The sequence below is a fragment of the Xenopus tropicalis genome, chromosome 3, assembly GCF_000004195.4.
Source record: "Xenopus tropicalis strain Nigerian chromosome 3, UCB_Xtro_10.0, whole genome shotgun sequence".
Classification (NCBI taxonomy): domain Eukaryota; kingdom Metazoa; phylum Chordata; class Amphibia; order Anura; family Pipidae; genus Xenopus; species Xenopus tropicalis.
In genome coordinates this window covers 82,060,604-82,080,242 of record NC_030679.2, presented here as the reverse complement: position 1 = coordinate 82,080,242, position 19,639 = coordinate 82,060,604, and the positions used below count along the sequence as shown (strand labels likewise).

The 19,639-nt window shown below is 38.0% G+C and overlaps 1 protein-coding gene across 1 annotated transcript in view; it reads left to right on the top strand.

Moving 5' to 3' along the window:
* Positions 1–19,639, top strand: part of camk1d (calcium/calmodulin dependent protein kinase ID) — a 186,364-nt gene that overhangs the window by 128,865 nt on the left and 37,860 nt on the right. Inside the window, exon 3 of the mRNA XM_002935249.5 lies at positions 1,245–1,319. Within this exon, the coding sequence (XP_002935295.2) occupies positions 1,245–1,319 (75 nt within the window). The remainder of the gene's footprint in view (positions 1–1,244; positions 1,320–19,639) is intronic.

Sequence of the window (19,639 nt, the reverse complement as noted above, 5' to 3'; positions counted from 1 at the left end):
AGGCAGAACTAGAAAGGGCTCAGGAACAAGGCAGAAGGCAGGATCAGGACACGGAACTGGAGCTTGGAACCAGCGAGAACAAGAATAGACACAGGAACAGGGAACACGGAGGCAGGGTCACGAGAAACAATTAATGACCAAGCAAGGGGCAATGGTCAGGGAAAGGCTTATAAAGGGTGAAGATTAGGAGATGGGAAACACATGAGGTTAATGAGGTGGGCGGAGGAAAGGGAGCAGACAGAAAGTAGGAGACAAGAGAAGAAACAGACAGAGCCCAAAATGCCTCCAGTGGCTATAGAGGCAAATGCATGCCGTCAGGAACACCCCAAGTGGGGTTCGAATCCCGCTGATCCTGACAAAGGGTTTTCTAGAATGTCTTCTTCCAGATTTCTAAAAAAAATAAATCACAATGAACTGCAATGTGAATGCCCATGATGTCTATAGAGAAAGGGCCTTATGAGCACCCCTACTTCTAATCCCTCTCTCATAAAAACCCTACATGGACTTGCAGAACTGTTTATCACCAAACTGAAGGTAGGGGTAGGGTCAGACAGTGGTGTTATCTCATCTTGCTGTAAAAAGGCCTGTCCAGCTGGAGGTGCTGGGTTCTGCCTTCCAAGAAGTATTCTTGGCTACCATTTTTCATTATTTGGGTGGTAGAAGGGAATAATTATAAGTGTGTTTGACACTTTGGAAAAAAAGAAAATATGACCAAGGCTTGGCAGGTAAGGTTTGCAGCCAATGTTGTGGCAGCCCCAACTGGTGCCTTTCTGTTCATTTAGCAAAGTGGGATTAGCTGGTGATTGGTACAGTAGTTTATCAATTCCTTGGTTTATGTACTAATCTGCCTGAAACTTGATGGCTACTCTGCCTGCAGTTATTCCATTTTCACTTCTGCAGTCACAAAACCATGACTACTGTAAATCCTATTTTCAAAGTATCAGGTTTAACCACCACATTAATCATTCCTTATCATAGCATTGTGTCTTAGCAACTAAACTTGTCTGTAATGTGTGTTCAGTGTCTGGAAATGATTAACCTTGGAATTGAATTATCGTAGAAACAACAAAAAAAAGACTTCAACATTCTGCAGCAAGCCATTCGGTCATCACACCTTATAGTTTTGGTACAGCTTTGCTCAGACAATAATGGTAACAAATGACGTTTTCCTGTCAGGTTAATCTGTTTATCAATGTTAATCTTTCACTCAAAACGTATCTCTTTTCTTTTCCATTTTCCCCTAGGATCAAACATGAGAATATCGTTGCCTTGGAAGATATTTATGAGAGTCCGAGTCATTTGTATTTGGTCATGCAGCTGTAAGTAGTCAATGGTTATGTGCAATTTGTATACTACAGCATATGGCGGTATTTATACCAGATATAGTCAATGCTTGGCTCTCCAGTGAAAGGGTGCTTGAAATAAAAGCTGGAGATCTTAAACTTCACTATCATAAAATTTCCTCATTAGCAAGTTACATTTAGCAAGCAATTCTAAATATTTTATTAATAATAGCTACATATATGGATTCATATTTAGAGTGAATTTATTCTGTGCAATAATGACACCTGTGGCATAAAATAAAGAACACCTTGGGGCCAGTTAACTTTTGTGGTGCTCTGCTATTGTGCATGTTCATTGGTAACTGTATCAGCAGTGTAATGCAGTTGTGCTACAGAAATGGGTGGCACCCAAGTAGGACCCACTGAATGAATGAGCCATCAGATACTGATATACAGTAAGCTATAAAGGCTAGAAGAGGTGAAAAAGTAGCAGGATCTAACTATATAAAGCAAACTGAAAAAGTTTAGGGCCTGTAATCTGTTTATATGTTTGCATAGTAACCTCAACCCCACACCAATAACAGGACACACAATATAATTAAAGAGCGGAAGAGTAAGCAGCCAAATTGTAAAGTGTGACAGAGAGGAGAAATATAAGATAGATAAAGAATTATGTGAAATGCCACATGAAACAATGGGGAAGCTTAATAGTGCATGAGAAGGAACAATACTACTGAAGGGAAAAATAATCTGAAAATAAATATGGGATCTGAGAAACCACCAATGAAAAAGAGGAAGCACATTGATAAACAATATGTGAAAGGGAAACTTAAAAAACAGAAAATGTAAAACAAAATGAGAAAGAAAGAAGAAAAAGTATATAAAACATTTTAAAATAAAATATAACTTTGTTTTAAAACATGCCTTCATTGAGTAAGCATAATTAAAACAAAAGAAAAAAGAAACAATCATGAAGAATACCTGAAACATCAGTCCCGGGCTAGAAACTCTTACAAATGATTAATGTGTGATAATGTGATCAATAGTATGATGTCAATGTAGTTATGATGGAGTAATTTTACCTTGTGAAATGAGGCAACGTCACCATCTGGTAGGCTACCAGAATTTTGGATTTAGGATTTTTGTATTGCATAGTATTTACTAAGTAAGTAATTGTACAATAAAGAGAACCTGTCAGTTTTTAAGAGAAATGGCACGCACTCCTTGGTCCACTAAAACTTGTCTTTATTGTAGAGATCTTAAAACAAAGAAGGTCCTGATGCGTTTCGTATACAAAAGATACGTAGTCATAGGCATAAACATCTATAAGGGCACTTTTAGAAAACAATATACAGCTTTTTAAATATCTTTTTAAATAAAAAAGAATACAAGGTACTAAGCAAATCATTTTACTCCAAAATACTAGGCAAGTAATACTTTTACAAGTAAAAAAATGGCAAGCAGTAACCATGGGAAATATCTGAGTCATTTTTCAGCCACAGATGTTACAGAAACTAAAGACAAATAAGCAGCATTGCAGGGACCTAGAATCCAATTATCCCCAAATAAATATCCTGATTGGCTGAGGAACAATCACTCTGGGCAAACATTGTGCTCCAAATGCACTTGCAGAGTGAAGAAGGGCTTGGTATATTTTACAGACTGACTGAATTGGTAATTTTGGGGTTAATTTCTTAAGTCAAATAGTGAATCTTGCACAGGAAATTGTGCTGAATACCACACTGGATCCTATCACTAATTTATATATTTAGTTTTGAAGAAAATCCCTCAAAAATTCTATCATCTGAAATTAGTCACCATCAGTTTTCCAGAGCTTTAAACATAATTTTCAGATTCGATTTGGCTAAGCATTAAGAATTCCTGACTCAACAAAAAAGTACTTGTTTGGCTGAATCCTGAACCAAATGCTGGATTTGGTTCATCTCTTATCTATTTTGTGCAAAGATGTACAGATTATACATTTGCACCCAATTTATATATCCTTCCGCCATTGTGTTTTATTCTATATTGCAGTCGATTGTAGGAGTAGCCAGAAGAGGCACGTTCCTATGGTGCAAAAATGTACCTCTTCTGCATTCCTACCTCTAGTTCAGGCCCTGCATGAGGGTAATGGCTGTTTGCCCTAGAGGATATTTAGATGCTGGTTTGCATCAGCAGTTTTTTTACAGTGACAAGCCCAAGGGGGAGGGGTAGTAAGTGAGTAACTAGTAAGTGGGTTAAGTAATGGAAGGTGCTTGCCTTGGGCGCGCTTTCAGCTTGGCCCAGCACTGGTGGGGTTATTGATGATTTTCCTAGAATTAACAAAGAATAAAAAGACAAATGCTTTATGCCATTAACCTGCACATATTTACTGCATGTTACACAAGACCTGGATTGACCTGTGTTATTGCCCTTAGGCATGTAATTTTTGCCAAATGGAAGGGACACCACGGTGCAATAGAAATATTTATTTTATGCAGTGTCAAACTAAAGCAATCAGGCTGTGGCTTTAGACATCTCTAACACACACCTTTTGTTGCTTGATGCTTTTTCAAAGATGCATATGGACAGGGACAAAGAATGGATAAATACAATACAACAGGTGCCAAATACTGGGTTCATTTTATATTTCTGTGTACCATTGTGCCAAATTTGGGATATACTCTTCAGTCTAAAAGTAGGATTTCTAGTGATGGCTCCACAAAATCATAATAGTTTTGGCAAAGTGTAAGGGCAGCAGTCACTCCAGCAAGAATAGGAAAATGTACGGTATACCTTGTATGGATGTTGGGTGGTTCATGTTTCACAAGGATTGGAACATTGGTGTAAGAGTAATCCAGTGGAAATATATGCTTAGGCAGAAGCAGATAATTCTTTCCCAGAAGAGTATTGTGTGCTGTAGGATTATATGAGTTATCACTCAGTACCAGCATATATCGGTGCATGTATGGCCAGCTTTAGTGTAATAGCATTTTACTTCTCTGAGAAAAAAAATATTGTTTATAGTTATCTAGTATGAAAATTGTGAGCAGAACAATTGCTGAATAAAAAAAAAGTAAAATGATTTATTGCATGCAAAAATTGTTTCCAGTTATTGTACTATTTATCTTTTAAAAATGCATTGGGCTCCATTTGAGCAATAGCATTTCTCTTTACCATTTGGCAAGCGTTAAATCTGTTTGAAATTTTATATTTTATCCGCATGCAAGGTAGTAATACAGAATTATACCACAACTGTCGCTTATTCCTAAATGAAACTGACATATAAATTTAGGAGGTTGCAGCATTGCATGTGCTGCTCACTGCCAGTAATAACTCAGCGTGAAACAATCACTAATTCTTCAAAGTCAGCAAATCAAAGACCATTTCTATAAGAAGAGCATGTGCACTGCAGCTGCCAGATGTTATCCTGTAATGCTTCTAGTTTCTCCATTGTCTGTGTGCTGCATCAAGTCCAAGGATAAACACCAAGAAGCCTGGAAGTCTCCATACATGTGTGATAAAAGCTGCTGACAGCCCCTCCAGACTGAGTTGGCAGGTTATTAACTCATGCATCGGGCCCTTCAGATAGACTACCTAACCAATATCTGCCTGAAAATCTGGCAGATATCTATTGGGCAGGTCTAAGAATTCCACCGGGCAAGGACTGCATCAATGCTTCAGATGTTTCATATCATTATGAAGGCTATTGAATGGGGATTTCGGACAAGTTGCTTTGGTTAAGCAAAGAGAACAGGAACGACTTGACCCAAATTACTACATAACCGCAACTTAATTATTTTATATATATATATATATTTTTTTTTTGAGCTTACTTATCAACATTGGGCATAATTGCACATGGGCAGTAACCTGTAACACACTGGGCTCTCCCTTTCCAAGTCTTCATTTGTAAAGCCAGTCAAGAACAACACTCTTTTGGTAAAACTGACATAAGTTGAAGGGTAAACAATCATTCTGGTGGAAGTTGGGTCTGAAAACTCCACAGCAGTCATTTTGCTGTATACACAGGAATGTCTGAAAATCATACTTGTATCACACACATACAGTATATAGCACTTATAATGCAGTGAGATCCACTGTAACCTGCAGCACTTAATATCCTTCTATTTGTGTCACCCACCCCCTTTAGATTGTAAGCTGTACGGACAGGGATTTCCTCCCTGCTTGTTTTATTAATCTATTGTTCTGCTTTGCAAAGCTGCATACATAAGTAGCACTTTATAAATAAAAATATACATACATACTTAAGCAAAATAAATTTATTTTTTTCAATAACTTCTTTTTTACCCATTGCCATCTCTCTTTCTGCGTCCCTTTACAGCCTGATAATGATAGCCTTGGAAAAATTAGATTATAATACAGACATCCTACAAGATCTTGGGAGAAATATACTTTCTGTGAATGTTATTTACATCCAGTTCTTTTTAGCTGTTCTGTAAATCTGGTTCTGATTATGCCTTCTTTTTACATATTTACATATTTTATGTTTATTTATATTGGTTGGTCTATAGTTACTGTTTTGTGTAAACCTTGTCCAAAGATTCTAATGAAAGGGTATTACTGGTGGGCAAATACCCAAAAAGAATGCATGTTAGCTCATGCCAGACAATTCATATTTAACTAAGCATCACTCAAGCATTGCAGTGTCCTTGATTTACTTAGCAAGCAGTCATATGAAATGTGTCTAAATTCATAACCAGTCAGCATAACAATAATATTCTTACACTGACTGGATTGCCAGGGTGCTATTAATTAAAAAAAAAATACTGAAAAATGAGGATATGAATATTGTATTGTATTTTTCCCTTTGATGATCATTTATCATCATGGTTTTATTCATTCAGAGATCTCCACACAAATTAAAAGGTGGAACCAACATTAAAATGATAGTACTAAAGGATTTCTTCTAAATCACAAGTCTATGGGGCTATATTCCACAGTGCCCCAAAAATCTGCAAAAGGCTCCTGGACTTTATTGTATCTGATGGTGCGATACAGTGGCAATTTGTGATATATTCAATCAACTACAAAATCCCTTCTTGCATTGATGAACTTAATTTCCACAACGATTGTAAGTTGCAGAAAAACCCTCAACCATTGTCACTGCTTCCTTTTTAGGCAAGTAATGACCAGCCTAAGGGCTCTGGCACACGGGGAGATTAGTCGCCCGCGACAAATCTCCCTTGTCACGGGCGACTAATCTCCCCGAACCACCATCCCACTGGCGAAAATGTAAGTCGCCGGTGGGATGGCACACGCTGCACATTTCGCCGGGATGGGATGGTAGTTTGGGGAGATTAGTCGCCCGTGACAAGGGAGATTTGTCGTGGGCAACTAATCTCCCCGTGTGCCAGAGCCCTAAAGGTTCAGCATGTTTATAGTACTAATGATTGAGCCTTCAAAATGTAGTCACATTGCCCCTGCTCAGTGTGTTCTGGGCAACTGTTGAGAAGCTAATTATCAAAAAGAAAATTACTTTTACCTGTCAAAGAAACCAAGGCTACAGGGCTTTGTTATTTAATTTTGATGCAAATTCTGAAGGGTCTGAGCTACCAATTAATGAGAATCTGAATGAATTACTGATTAGACTTGTATTGTGACTTTTAGATTTTGTGTATACAGTATATTGTGAGTGGGTCCCTAAGCTCAGTAACTGACAGCAGCACAGAGCATGTGCAGGGAATCAGCAGAAAAGAAGATGGGGAGCTACTGGAGACAGTGTGTGTTAAATAATTACTGACTACTTGATGAAATAAAATGTACAGAGTTCACCACTTTTGTGATCAAAGATGATTTTACATTTCTTACGCAATACCAGAACCTTTTTACTATCCTTACTGCGCAAAAAAAAAAAATGCATCTGTTGATTGCCTTGCTTTTATCCTTCATCAAAACTCACTAGCAAATAAAGACTACAATCCTGACAGAGCATTGACCTAACACTAAGGGCCTGATTTATCAATGTTTGAATTTTAAACGTTACCACAATTTGAGTTTATCTGTGCTAAAACCAGGGGTGCTGCTACCATGTGGCAAGTTGAGATACTCGCCTCAGACGGCAGTGCCCCCAGAGTTACCAGGGGCAGCAAAAAGCCGCTCCTGGTAACTTTAAGAGCTGAATTTCCGGGTTTTTAAGTTTTTTTATATTCTGATTTTTTTTTTAATCAATAAGCGAATATTTGAGTTTTTTTTAATTGTGAGCTGATTCAAAGTGGAAGAAAAACTCTAAAACCTCACAAATTCAAATTTTGATAAATAGGTCTCTAGATGTCTCCAAAACGATAGTGTACTGCCCCTAAAATGACAAGAAAGCTGAATAGCCTTAAAACATAGCATAACATAGCATGAGCAGAACAAATGCAATGCATAGTATGAATCTAAACTTTTGTGTGGGTAGGTCATAGTAAGAAGGTATTTTGGCCAGAAGATGTAAGCTCAAAATTCTGCATAGGCTTTGTTTCTTTTAAAGCCTTTTAAGAGCTATACAAGCACGCAATACCCTCTTTATTGTTCTGTCAAGCATATTAAAACTGTAATTTATCAAATGCCTTGCTGACTTGTTCTTTGTGACTTTAATTGTGTTACAGAAAGGTCAAATGCACAAAATTACCGAAGTTAAATAGTAAACAGAGCAAAAGCTAATTTAAAATTATTCTTGTAAAGTTTATTAAAATTAGACACTTAGGGGCTGATTTACTTACCCACGAACGGGTCGAATGGAGTCCGATTGCGTTTTTTTCGTAATGATCGGTACTTTGCGATTTTTTCGTATGTTTTGCGATTTTTTCGGATTCTTTACGAATTTTTCGGATCCAATACGATTTTTGCGTAAAAACGCGAGTTTTCCTATCCATTACGAAAGTTGCGTAAAAAGTTGCGCATTTTGCGTAGCGTTAAAACTTACGCGAAAAGTTGCGCATTTTTCGCGTAAGTTTTAACGCTACGCAAAATGCGCAACTTTCGTAATGGATACGAAAAACTCGCGTTTTTACGCAAAAATCGTATTGGATCCGAAAAATTCGTACAGAATCCGAAAAAATCGCAAAACATACGAAAAAGTCGCAAAATATTCGTTTTCAAGTCGGAACTTTTCCAATTCGGGTCGGATTCATGGGTAAGTAAATCAGCCCCCTAGAAAACTATGTCAATATGAATGTCAGGAAGTGTTAAATGTATTTTACAATATGCACTGCTCAAAAAAATAAAGAACACAAAAATAAGACATCCTAGATCTGAATGAATGAAGTATTCTTATTAAATACTAAGGGGCTGATTTACTAACCCACGAATCCGACCCGAATTGGAAAAGTTCCGACTTGAAAACGAACATTTTGCGACTTTTTCGTATTTTTTTTTATTTTTTCGGCGTCTTTACGAATTTTTCGTTACCAATACGATTTTTGCGTAAAAACGCGAGTTTTTCGTAGCCATTACGAAAGTTGCGTAAAATCGCCCGATTTTTCCGTAGCGTTAAAACTTACGCGAAAAGTTGCGCCTTTTTCGTAGCGTTAAAACTTAAAAGGTGCGAAGTTTCGCGTAAGTTTTAACTCTACGAAAAAAGCGCAACTTTTTGCGCAAGTTTTAACGCTACGAAAAATCGCCAGATTTTACGCAACTTTCGTAATGGCTACGAAAAACTCGCGTTTTTACGCAAAAATCGTATTGGTAACGAAAAATTTGTAAAGACGCCGAAAAAATCGCAAAAAATACGAAAAAATTGCAAAATACCGATCATTACGAAAAAAACGCAATCGGACTCATTTCGACCCGTTCGTGGGTTAGTAAATGTGCCCCTTAGTTCTTTACATAGTTGAATGTGCTGACAACAAAATCACACAAAAATTATCAATGGAAATCAAATTTAACAACCCATGGAGGTCTGGATTAAAGTGGAAAAACACACTACAGGCTAATCCAACTTTGATGTAATGTCCTCAAAACAAGTGAAAATGAGACTCCGTAGTGTGTGTGCCTATATGACCTCCCTACAATGCCTGGGCATGCTCCTGATGAGGTGGCAGATGGTCTCCTGAGAGATCTCCTCCCAGACCTGGACTAAAGCATCCACCAACTCCTGGACAGTGTGTGGTGCAACGTGGCATTGGTGGATGGAGCAAGACATGATGTCCCAGATGTGCTCAATTGGATTCAGGTCTGGGGAACAGGCGGGCCAGTCTATAGCCTTCATCTTGCAGGAACTGCTGACACACTCCAGCCACATGAGGTCTAGCATTGTCTTGCATTAGGAGGAACCCAGAGCCAACTGCACCAGCATATGGTCTCACAAGGGGTCTGAGGATCTCATCTCTGTATCTAATGGCAGTCAGGCTACCTCTGGCGAGTACATGGAGGGCTGTGTGGCCCCCCCAAAGAAATGCCACTCCACACCATTACTGACCCACTGCCAAACCGGTCATGCTGGAGGATGTTGCAGGCAGCAGAATGTTCTCCACGGCGTCTCCAGACTCTGTCATGTCTGTCACATGTGCTCAGTGTGAACTTGCTTTCATCTGTGAAGAGCACTGGGCGCCAGAGGCAAATGCCAAACGTCCTGCACAGTATTGGGCTGTAAGTACAACCCCCACCTGTGGACGTCGGGCCCTCATACCACCCTCATGGAGTCTGTTTTTGACCGTTTGAGCAGACACATGTACATTTGTGGCCCGCTGGAGGTCATTTTGCAGGGCTCTGGCAGTGCTCCTCCTGTTCCTCCTTGCACAAAGGCCATTTTGTTGTCAACACATTCAACACATTCAACTATGTAAGGAACAAAGTATTTAATAAGAATATTTCATTCATTCAGATCTAGGATCTTATTTTTGTGTTCTGCCGGGTTGTACACATGTGCGTTCAGAGTTGCAATTTATTTTATCACTTTTTTTTGATGCCACGTGCTTTTTTTGTGCTTCATGCATGTTCACAAGACATTATAATAGAGGGTTGTGTTTGTAATTGATAAAAAAAAAACTCTTAAAGGAGAAAGAAATGTAAAAACTAAGTAAGCTTTATCAGAAAGGTCTATGTAAATACAGCCATAAGCACTCACAGAAACGCTGTTACTGTTCAGAGTTCTCTGTTAAAAGATTTGTTGTGTCTGTTTTCCTGTGCCAGAGATACACAGCTCCCCCCTCCCTCAAGAATGCTAAGAACTCATCCCCTCCCCTTAGGAATGTGGATCTGAGCCAATCAGCAGGAAGCTACTTAATAGTCTAACAAACTGAGTATGTACACTGGTCTGGGTGTCTGTGCAGGAGCGAGGCATTATGGGAATTTTCTTTACACAGCGCAGCATTTTTTCTTCCTGTTTGGCTTCTGATCATCTGAACAGGTGAAATATGGGGAGACTTAAGGGCACTATTAAGAGAACTGAATGTATGCCTGCAGCTTGAGATTAACTCTCTATTAGCCTTTCCTTCTCCTTTAAGTGCATTAAAAAACATATATAAATGCAATATATATGTTTTTACGCACTCAGTACATGTTTATGAATGCCTGCAAATGCCTGTGTGTAAGAGCTCCTAGGTTGACTCCCTTAGAGAGTTGAACCTGCTAATTAAAGCAGAGGGTCTAAGGCTGCTGCCTGCATGGAGAGCAAAGACTCTGATTTCTTGAAGGAGAGAAGGACTGTTCCTTGTGTGTAAGGAGAGGCATTGCACCTCGTGTGGCTGGAGCTGTGTAAAGCAGTAGATTATCTCTACTGGCAGGTGGCTGTCTGGGATTGTTTCCTGTGCCTTTTAGGGGCACTTGTATAGTTAGGGGAGCAGGAGTTATTTTTTGATGTTGTGGCCAGTGTGGCTTGTCAAAGTGTCTGACAAAAACCTGTGAACAAACTATGTGCTAAGGAACTGTGTGCTGTTCTCTGTTTAAAAGTACCACTTGGCTACCATTATAACCATTTTATTACACAATAGTGCATAGAACAATATATTTATTCTGTAGAAAGCTTTACCATATCTGCGTTGACAGCCCTTGATACCATCTCTGTTTGTTTAAGATAGCAGCTTGGTCTACTTCAGTGCTGCAGCTCTGGCTACTGGTAGCTCAGATTTTAGTAGAAACAGGAGGGGAGAGAGTATCAAGCTGCACAGACTCATGCCATGCCCTGAAGCATTTTTCTGAGAGAAGTAAATTTTTTCTCATAGTGTGATTACTGTTACAGTGCATGATAAACTTTATAAACCCCTCCTATTCAAATAGTCTACAAAAGAAGTGTTTCTGTGTTAAATCTTGGAAATCAATTTTAAGTTTCAGATATGAGATACTAATACCCTACTGACATGCATTGTCAACTGTTTCACTAGTTTATCTTTTTATTAAAGTAGTAAATACATAGGTCATACTCCTGAACTCTCCCTGCATATTGCCACAATACAATCTATTGAGTTTATGGTTTACTTGGCTATGGTATGAGTGGGCATGTAATGTTGAATGTTGACTTGTGCATAAATTAAAACAATATCATCATTTTTATAGACCTTCAACCTGCCTATAGGTTAGAGATTTCCATTTTGTACAAGCTGCAACATCATAATTTATTAAAAGTAGAAACATGCAGGACACAGGAAAAAAGGACTAGTTCCCAAAACATGTCATAATATGCACCAATAAAAAGGTGAATTGCAGACTTCAGTACTGCTGTGTCCTGTGTGTTTCTTCATTTTTGTCTTGGAATTATCACAGTGTGGATGGTTTTTGTTTGGAAACCGCAAGGGAAATATGTTGCAACTTGGGTTTTACTCATTTTAAAAGTCTATCCCACATACATTTGCTATATTGTTAACACACCCATTTCTTATCAAACGTTTGACAGTACGAAGTTTGTAATACAAATGTTATACTATAAGTTTTTAATTGTATGCAACATCTTCTGGCCCAACTTTGTCATTCATTGATGGGAAGTAAGGTATTCTGTTTCTTAGCAACAAGCTGTTCCCAGATATTAAGTATGTCTGTCAGCAAAGAACGTAACCTTTTACATTGGTGTAAAAGGTTGTTTTCTTTGCTGACAGATATACGTTGCCTCCAAACCAGTGCAACCAGACACTAGCCGTATGCACAGAATGGGTCATTGTGGCTTAGGTGGTGATGAAGATGTTAGATAAAATGATGCAACATTTCATCTATATATCTGGTGTTGTTTTTTTCGGCCAGTGTAGGCTGGCACAAGAACACATGGCCCACCCTAAAAATGCCATGCAGTGATTTTGCCTAGTTCTGAGACTCACCAGCACAGCCCTTTGCTGCTTAGAAGCTTTCCTGATACATGCTAATTAGTGCAGTAAGACATTTATCTGAACTATGTGATTATAATTAAACCTGCATTCTGTCATTGCCTGTCTTCACATGCTCACACAAATAAGAATATCTTAATGTTAATCAGTAGTTTATTGGCTTTATATGTCACATTAATGAGTTTGGCTTCATAGAATATAGCTACCTTTTATTACAGTATCATCCTGGATGGGTCAAGATCAAATGTTAATGTTGTTTCAGAGTGTTTTGTTTTAAGGGTTTTGAAGTCTGCTAGTATTAAACAAAGCTGTAGACAACTAGACAGAATGCCCACAGATCTTAGCCAATCTGAGTTTTCAGATATTCACATCAGACCCAGCTGCCAACTCCAAAAATAACTTTCAAGATGTTACATTTATTTGCAATTTATTGTATTTTTCAAGATTCCACTAACTAAAATGTATTTAACTTGTTTCTTAATGTACAATTACTCCCACCTTTTATTTATTACACCTTTACTCATGTTTGCCTTCAGTACTGTGATGTGTAACATTAAGGTTTCCCTGTATCCAAAAGTGCCTGTCATTTATCCTATGTTCTTTTCCTAGTCTAAAGTGATTTTCTTTCACAAGCTAAAATTAAACTTTCTGTTTTCATGCCTGACCAGAAGAGGCTTCTGATCTCAATAATGTAAATGGAATCACACCACAAAGAAGCACTGGGGTACTCACAATGTTTTTGACATCTTGTTTTTGTGACATTCCCTAGGATGGAAGAGTAGGAAAATTGCAAGTAATTGTCTGGGAGAAAAATGTATAAGAATGGCACTTGGTATGTATGTTGATAGCAGTTATTGCCCCAATTATCATCTGCTATACCGATGGTGATTCTAACTGAAGTTTCTCAAGAACAATTCCTGGTGGTTGGTCTCAGCATTTTTTTTATTGTGCTGATAAAGCATAATAAATTCTGTTTGACTTTACCTAATAGGAGATTGTTACAATAACCATAGGCACTGGATAAAAACAGAACAGCACACAGCTTCACCAAAATCTTTTTAACTATAAAAAGCCTACATGCTAGAAATAGTACAAGCAAAGATTCAGGCCTCAACTGGCCTTTTCTGAATGTCGGACCATACAAGGACCATGGCACACCATGATGCACTGTCATTTCTAATTTTACAAATTTGGGAGCCCTACAAAACTCTACGCTGGTAAAAATGAATATAGAAATTTATGAAAATTAGGAGGCCTCGAGGAAAGTGCAATGCAGTTACTTGGCCAATGAGCAAGAGCTTCCCATGCTAAAGGGGACTGATGGATTTATTAGGAGACCCTGGTGCATTGTTGTTCCTTTATGTCATAATTCAATGCTGTTTTTATTAAATACCTGATTTTTTACATTTTTATATGTAATGAAAATATATATATAACCAGAGAAAAAGCTCTGCTGAATTAAAGAGTGCAGCTGTTATATCTTACTGGGGCAACACAACATGCATCATTTAAGCCCACAAATGGAAGAAAATCATATTTTTTCAGTCAGGAGAACAGGTGCACAATTACATTAAATGTAGTTTTCAATCAAATGTTCCTGTATAAATCCAATCCACACTGAATCAATCAAATAACATGAACAGCTAAGGATAGATTTACTAAAACTCTAACATTTTTTTTTTTCATTTACTAAAAATTCTGAACTGAAAAAGACTGTACAGAAAAAAGTTGCTACTCCGAATTTTTCAACTTGCTGCACCTAAACCTCTACTTTTAAAAATAAACCAGTGTCAAAAATCTGAAAAAATCTCTAAAAAAAAAAAAAAAAAAAGTTTTGAAGCAAAGGATAATTCAGGGAAGGGAAGGGACATCTGCCATTGACATCTACTTGATCTAAGGAGTTTTAGCTGGAGAATTGTTGGATTCAGATTTTTATGTCTGTAAAACTAGTACAGGTATAGGACCCGTTATCCAGAATGCTCGGGACCATGGGTATTCCGGATAAGGGGTCTTTCCGTAATTTGGATCTCCATACCTTAAGTCTACTAAAAAATCAATAAACCATTAATTAAACCCAATAGGATTGTTTTGCATCCAAAAAGGATTATTTATATCTTAGTTGGGATCAAGTACAAGGTACTGTTTTATTATTACAAAGAAAAAGGAAATCAGTTTTAAATTTTTGAATTATTTGATTAAAATGGAGTCTATGAGAGACGGGCTTTCCGTAATTCGGAGCTTTCTGGATAACGGGTTTCCGGATAAGGGGTCCGATACCTGTACTTATTTTCAGAAACAATTGTATTTTAAGGAATAGATAAAAAATGGCCTTGGATTGGAGGAATTCCACTTTTTGAGCAATATAGAATTATGTGGTTTTGAAACGATCTTATCAGTAGGTTGTTCGCATATATTATTCTCAGTGGAATTTATACAACTTACTGAAAGGATATGTTTAATTTATTGAAGAAGTACTGTTGAACTCAGAAGTACTGGATGTGCCAAGGGAATGAATGTATGTAGGAAATAGATGTATACATAGTACAAATCTTACAGTAAGGTGTGGTTCATACACTCAAAAATAAGCTACAATATTCATGGATTTAGAAGTAAATGCAACATAAAATTTAGGTAGTATTAAAACCCCCTTAAAATGTTGCCATCACACAAGATGTTTCGGAAATGAACCCATATTGTGTAAAATCATGTAGAGACATCACCCCTGTGGTGCTGCAGCTGTTACTGGTGAGATGATGTCCTCTGAGTATTAATGTGAGAAAGTGTGCTGATTTATCTTGGTACAATAACAACCAGTAAAAGCATTAATTGCATTAATATATTATATATATATTTCAGGGAGTTAAAAGTAATGGAGAACAAACTATATTATTCCTACATAGGATATAAAGTATAACAGACTATAGTGTTTCTACATAGGATGTAAAGAAGAATAGATTATAATGTTCCAGTGTAAGCATATACAAACCGGATTCCAAAAAAGTTGTGAATAAAAACTGAACGCAATGATATGGAGGTGCCAACTTCTAATATTTTATTCAGAATAGAACATAAATCACGGAACAAAAGTTTAAACTGAGAAAATGTACCATTTTAAGGGAAAAATATGTTGATTCAGAATTTCATGGTGTCAACAAATCCCAAAAAAGTTGGGACAAGTAGCAATAAGAGGCTGGAAAAAGTTAATTTGAGCATAACGAAGAGCTGGAAGACCAAATAACACTAATTAGGTCAATTGGCAACATGATTGGGTATAAAAAGAGCTTCTCAGAGTGGCAGTGTCTCTCAGAAGCCAAGATGGGTAGAGGATCACCAATTCCCACAATGTTGCGCAGAAAGATAGTGGAGCAATATCAGAAAGGTGTTACCCAGCGAAAAAATTGCAAAGATTTTGCATCTATCATCATCAACTGTGCATAACATCATCCGAAGATTCAGAGAATCTGGAACAATCTCTGTGCGTAAGGGTCAAGGCCGTAAAACCATACTGGATGCCCGTGATCTCCGGGCCCTTAAACGACACTGCACCACAAACAGGAATGCTACTGTAAAGGAAATCACAGAATGGGCTCAGGAATACTTCCAGAAACCATTGTCAGTGAACACAATCCACCGTGCCATCCGCCGTTGCCAGCTGAAACTCTACAGTGCAAAGAAGAAGCCATTTCTAAGCAAGATCCACAAGCTCAGGTGTTTTCACTGGGCCAGTGAACATTTAAAATGGAGTGTGGCAAAATGGAAGATTGTTCTGTGGTCAGACGAGTCACGATTCGAAGTTCTTTTTGGAAATCTGGGACGCCATGTCATCCGGACCAAAGAATACAAGGACAACCCAAGTTGTTATCAACGCTCAGTTCAGAAGCCTGCATCTCTGATGGTATGGGGTTGCATGAGTGCGTGTGGCATGGGCAGCTTGCATGCCTGGAAAGGCAGCATCAATGCAGAAAAATATATTCAGGTTCTAGAACAACATATGCTCCCATCCAGACGTCATCTCTTTCAGGGAAGACCCTGCATTTTTCAACAAGATAATGCCAGACCACATTCTGCATCAATCACAACATCATGGCTGCATAGGAGAAGGATCCGGGTACTGAAATGGCCAGTCTGCAGTCCAGATCTTTCACCTATAGAGAACATTTGGCGCATCATAAAGAGGAAGGTGCGACAAAGAAGGCCCAAGACGATTGAACAGTTAGAGGCCTGTATTAGACAAGAATGGGAGAGCATTCCTATTCCTAAACTTGAGAAACTGGTCTCCTCGGTCCTCAGACGTCTGTTGAGTGTTGTAAGAAGAAGGGGAGATGCCACACAGTGGTGAAAATGGCCTTGTCCCAACTTTTTTGGGATTTGTTGACACCATGAAATTCTGAATCAACATATTTTTCCCTTAAAATGGTACATTTTCTCAGTTTAAACTTTTGTTCCGTGATTTATGTTCTATTCTGAATAAAATATTAGAAGTTGGCACCTCCACATCACTGCATTCAGTTTTTATTCACAATTTGTTTAGTGTCCCAACTTTTTTGGAATCCGGGTTGTATATGAATAACCCAAATCAAATCATACAGAGCTCTAAAATGTGTATAATGAGGAATATTGGGCTTAGTGGTCCCAAAAGCAGAGGGGTAATTAGGGTAAACAGAAGAGGCATGTGTCTAGGGTGCAATGGTGAGTGGAGGTACCAGGCACATACCTCTGCTGTCTGCCTACCCCTAGTATCATCAGAGCACCTGAACATGTGGGGGAGCACAAAGCAGATGGGGGAGGGGTGAAGAGCGGCAGGTGTGCCCTGTATTGGGTGCATTTACCTTTTGGCCCAGCACTGGGCTACTAACTTTCTTCAAACCAATGTTTCCTTCCTTCTCAGAAATACAAACTAACCAATAAAAATATGCTCTATTTTCTATATTCTCAAGTAAAACTGTGTGTCAAAGCAAACCTCAGATATTTCTGCTGAATTAAGCATATTATTAGTGATACTGCTTTGCAAAACATTTATTTTACTATGATACAGAGTAGACCTAGAAAAGGCAGCTCGCCTTAAAATTAACTTTTCGTATGATGTAGACAGTGATATTCTGAGACAATTTTCAGTTGGTCTCTATTGTTTATTGTGGTAGTGTGGTTTTTGAATTAAGTTTTTTTGTTCAGCAGCTTTCCAGTTGTAGGGTCTAGCTTACCTTAGCAGTCCTGCAGTGATTTGAATGACAGCCTGGAAGATGAATAGGTGAAGCCTGAATAGAAAGATTAGTATTACAATGCAAGAATAACTATACAATTTTTGCCTCATACAGCAATAGTTTTTTGGCTGATGGAGTCAGTGATTCTCTGTCCTGAAAAGAAGCAAAGACAAATCATTCAATAACTATAAAACAAATCAAGACCAATTGAAAAGTTGCTACAAATTTTTTCTAAAGTAAGACATTGTATAACACTAAACATTAACATAACTGCCCTTTGATATTTTATGCAACTTGCAATAGGGTTTCTTCAATATTTTAAAATATGTACTTACTAGTTTACCTCTTACAGTCTAACCTGAAATCTAAAATCACATGCGCTTGCTGGGATCAGGTGTGCTCCTCAACTGCCACCAACACCATCTGTCGCCAGTGCAGACATCTAGTGATATAATGACAGGAGCTGTCTGTGTTGTTAGGAATATTACTTTTTAGAGGTGCCCTTCAGTAACTACAGCACTGTGCTGCCCACCCTTAAAAATTGCCTTTAGGGCTAAATTAAGCATGTTTATGATGCCAGCACAAGAGGAAGGAGCATGCAAGAAAAAAGTTAAGGTTAAAGATTTGAATAGTATCTGAGAAATGAGGTAGGGCATATAATTCTTTTGCATTGCCTTTTTCTACATGCAAACCATCTACTGTTACCCCTGTACAGGGATGAAACAAGTTACATATTCTGTACATATAAGACTCAACTATAGACATCAGACTAGTTTCATCTATTTTGGAAAACGCTGTAGGAAAGAGCAACTGAGTGTTGTAGAGCTCAGGCTTGTAAAGATGTGCAGTTTGTCCCCTATGTAATTCCTCACTACTACTAGCAGTAGTAGTAAATAGTTAGACTACAGAAATTATTCTTACATGGGATAGATTCCCTGCAAAAAAAATCCCAAAGAGCTCCGAGTAATAGTTTATCCTGTAGGCTAAAAAAAATACCACCACTCTTTTCCATGCATTTTCCTGATACATACTGTATGCAGGGTCCAGTGACTGCATGTAGAAATGTAAACTAATGCTCACACTTTAGAAACAAACCATAAAATGCCACCTGGTTGCTAGGCCTAGGAACCGGAAAGCCAATTAAAAGTGAACCTGCATTATTTTGTATAATTGTATTGATTATCTGTTAAGGTTTATTTGCTCTTCTTTGTCTGATTGCAAGTGAACCTATATGTCCCTTTTGCTGAAAAAGGTTACATTCTAAACATCCGCAAAAATGTGCTATCCTCATAATAAACCTTTACCAGTTGTTCATGTGATCGGAAGTCTACATGTGTGATTCTGTTGTTTCATGCATGTGCCTGTAGTCTAGTGGACAGTATCTAAACATCTTAAATGGAGTATTTAAATAGGTGTGCAATACCTAGCAAGATCTGCTGCATGTTATTGTTTTTATGTGAGTGGCTCAGCATATGGCACCAGTATCAGTAACTTACATAAAATGTTTCAACATATGCCAGTGCCATAAGCGTTCTTTATTCTCCTTCATGCAGTGATACTTATGTTCTGTTAGATTACTCACACTTTTCACACTTCTGAATACAATGCAACTACAGTCATCTAGCTACAACATAGATTGCCTACCTACAGCATGTGCATACTGATTTCAAAGCTGCAAGCTATATTATTGGTGCCAGGGTTTATTGATATGTAGTCTGTGGTACACTGTGATATATGTTCCACATCTTACAAAATCCTAACTTCTGTCCATGTTTTCTCCAGCCAGTTGCAAAAGACAGGCATTTTATAAATAGCTTAAGGAGAACTACAGTATGAGTAAGAGCAGTGTTAGTACTCCTCCTGCTGCAATAATTTAGAACTGCAATGCAGATACATTGAGGCAATGTTTAAAGAAAAAGGC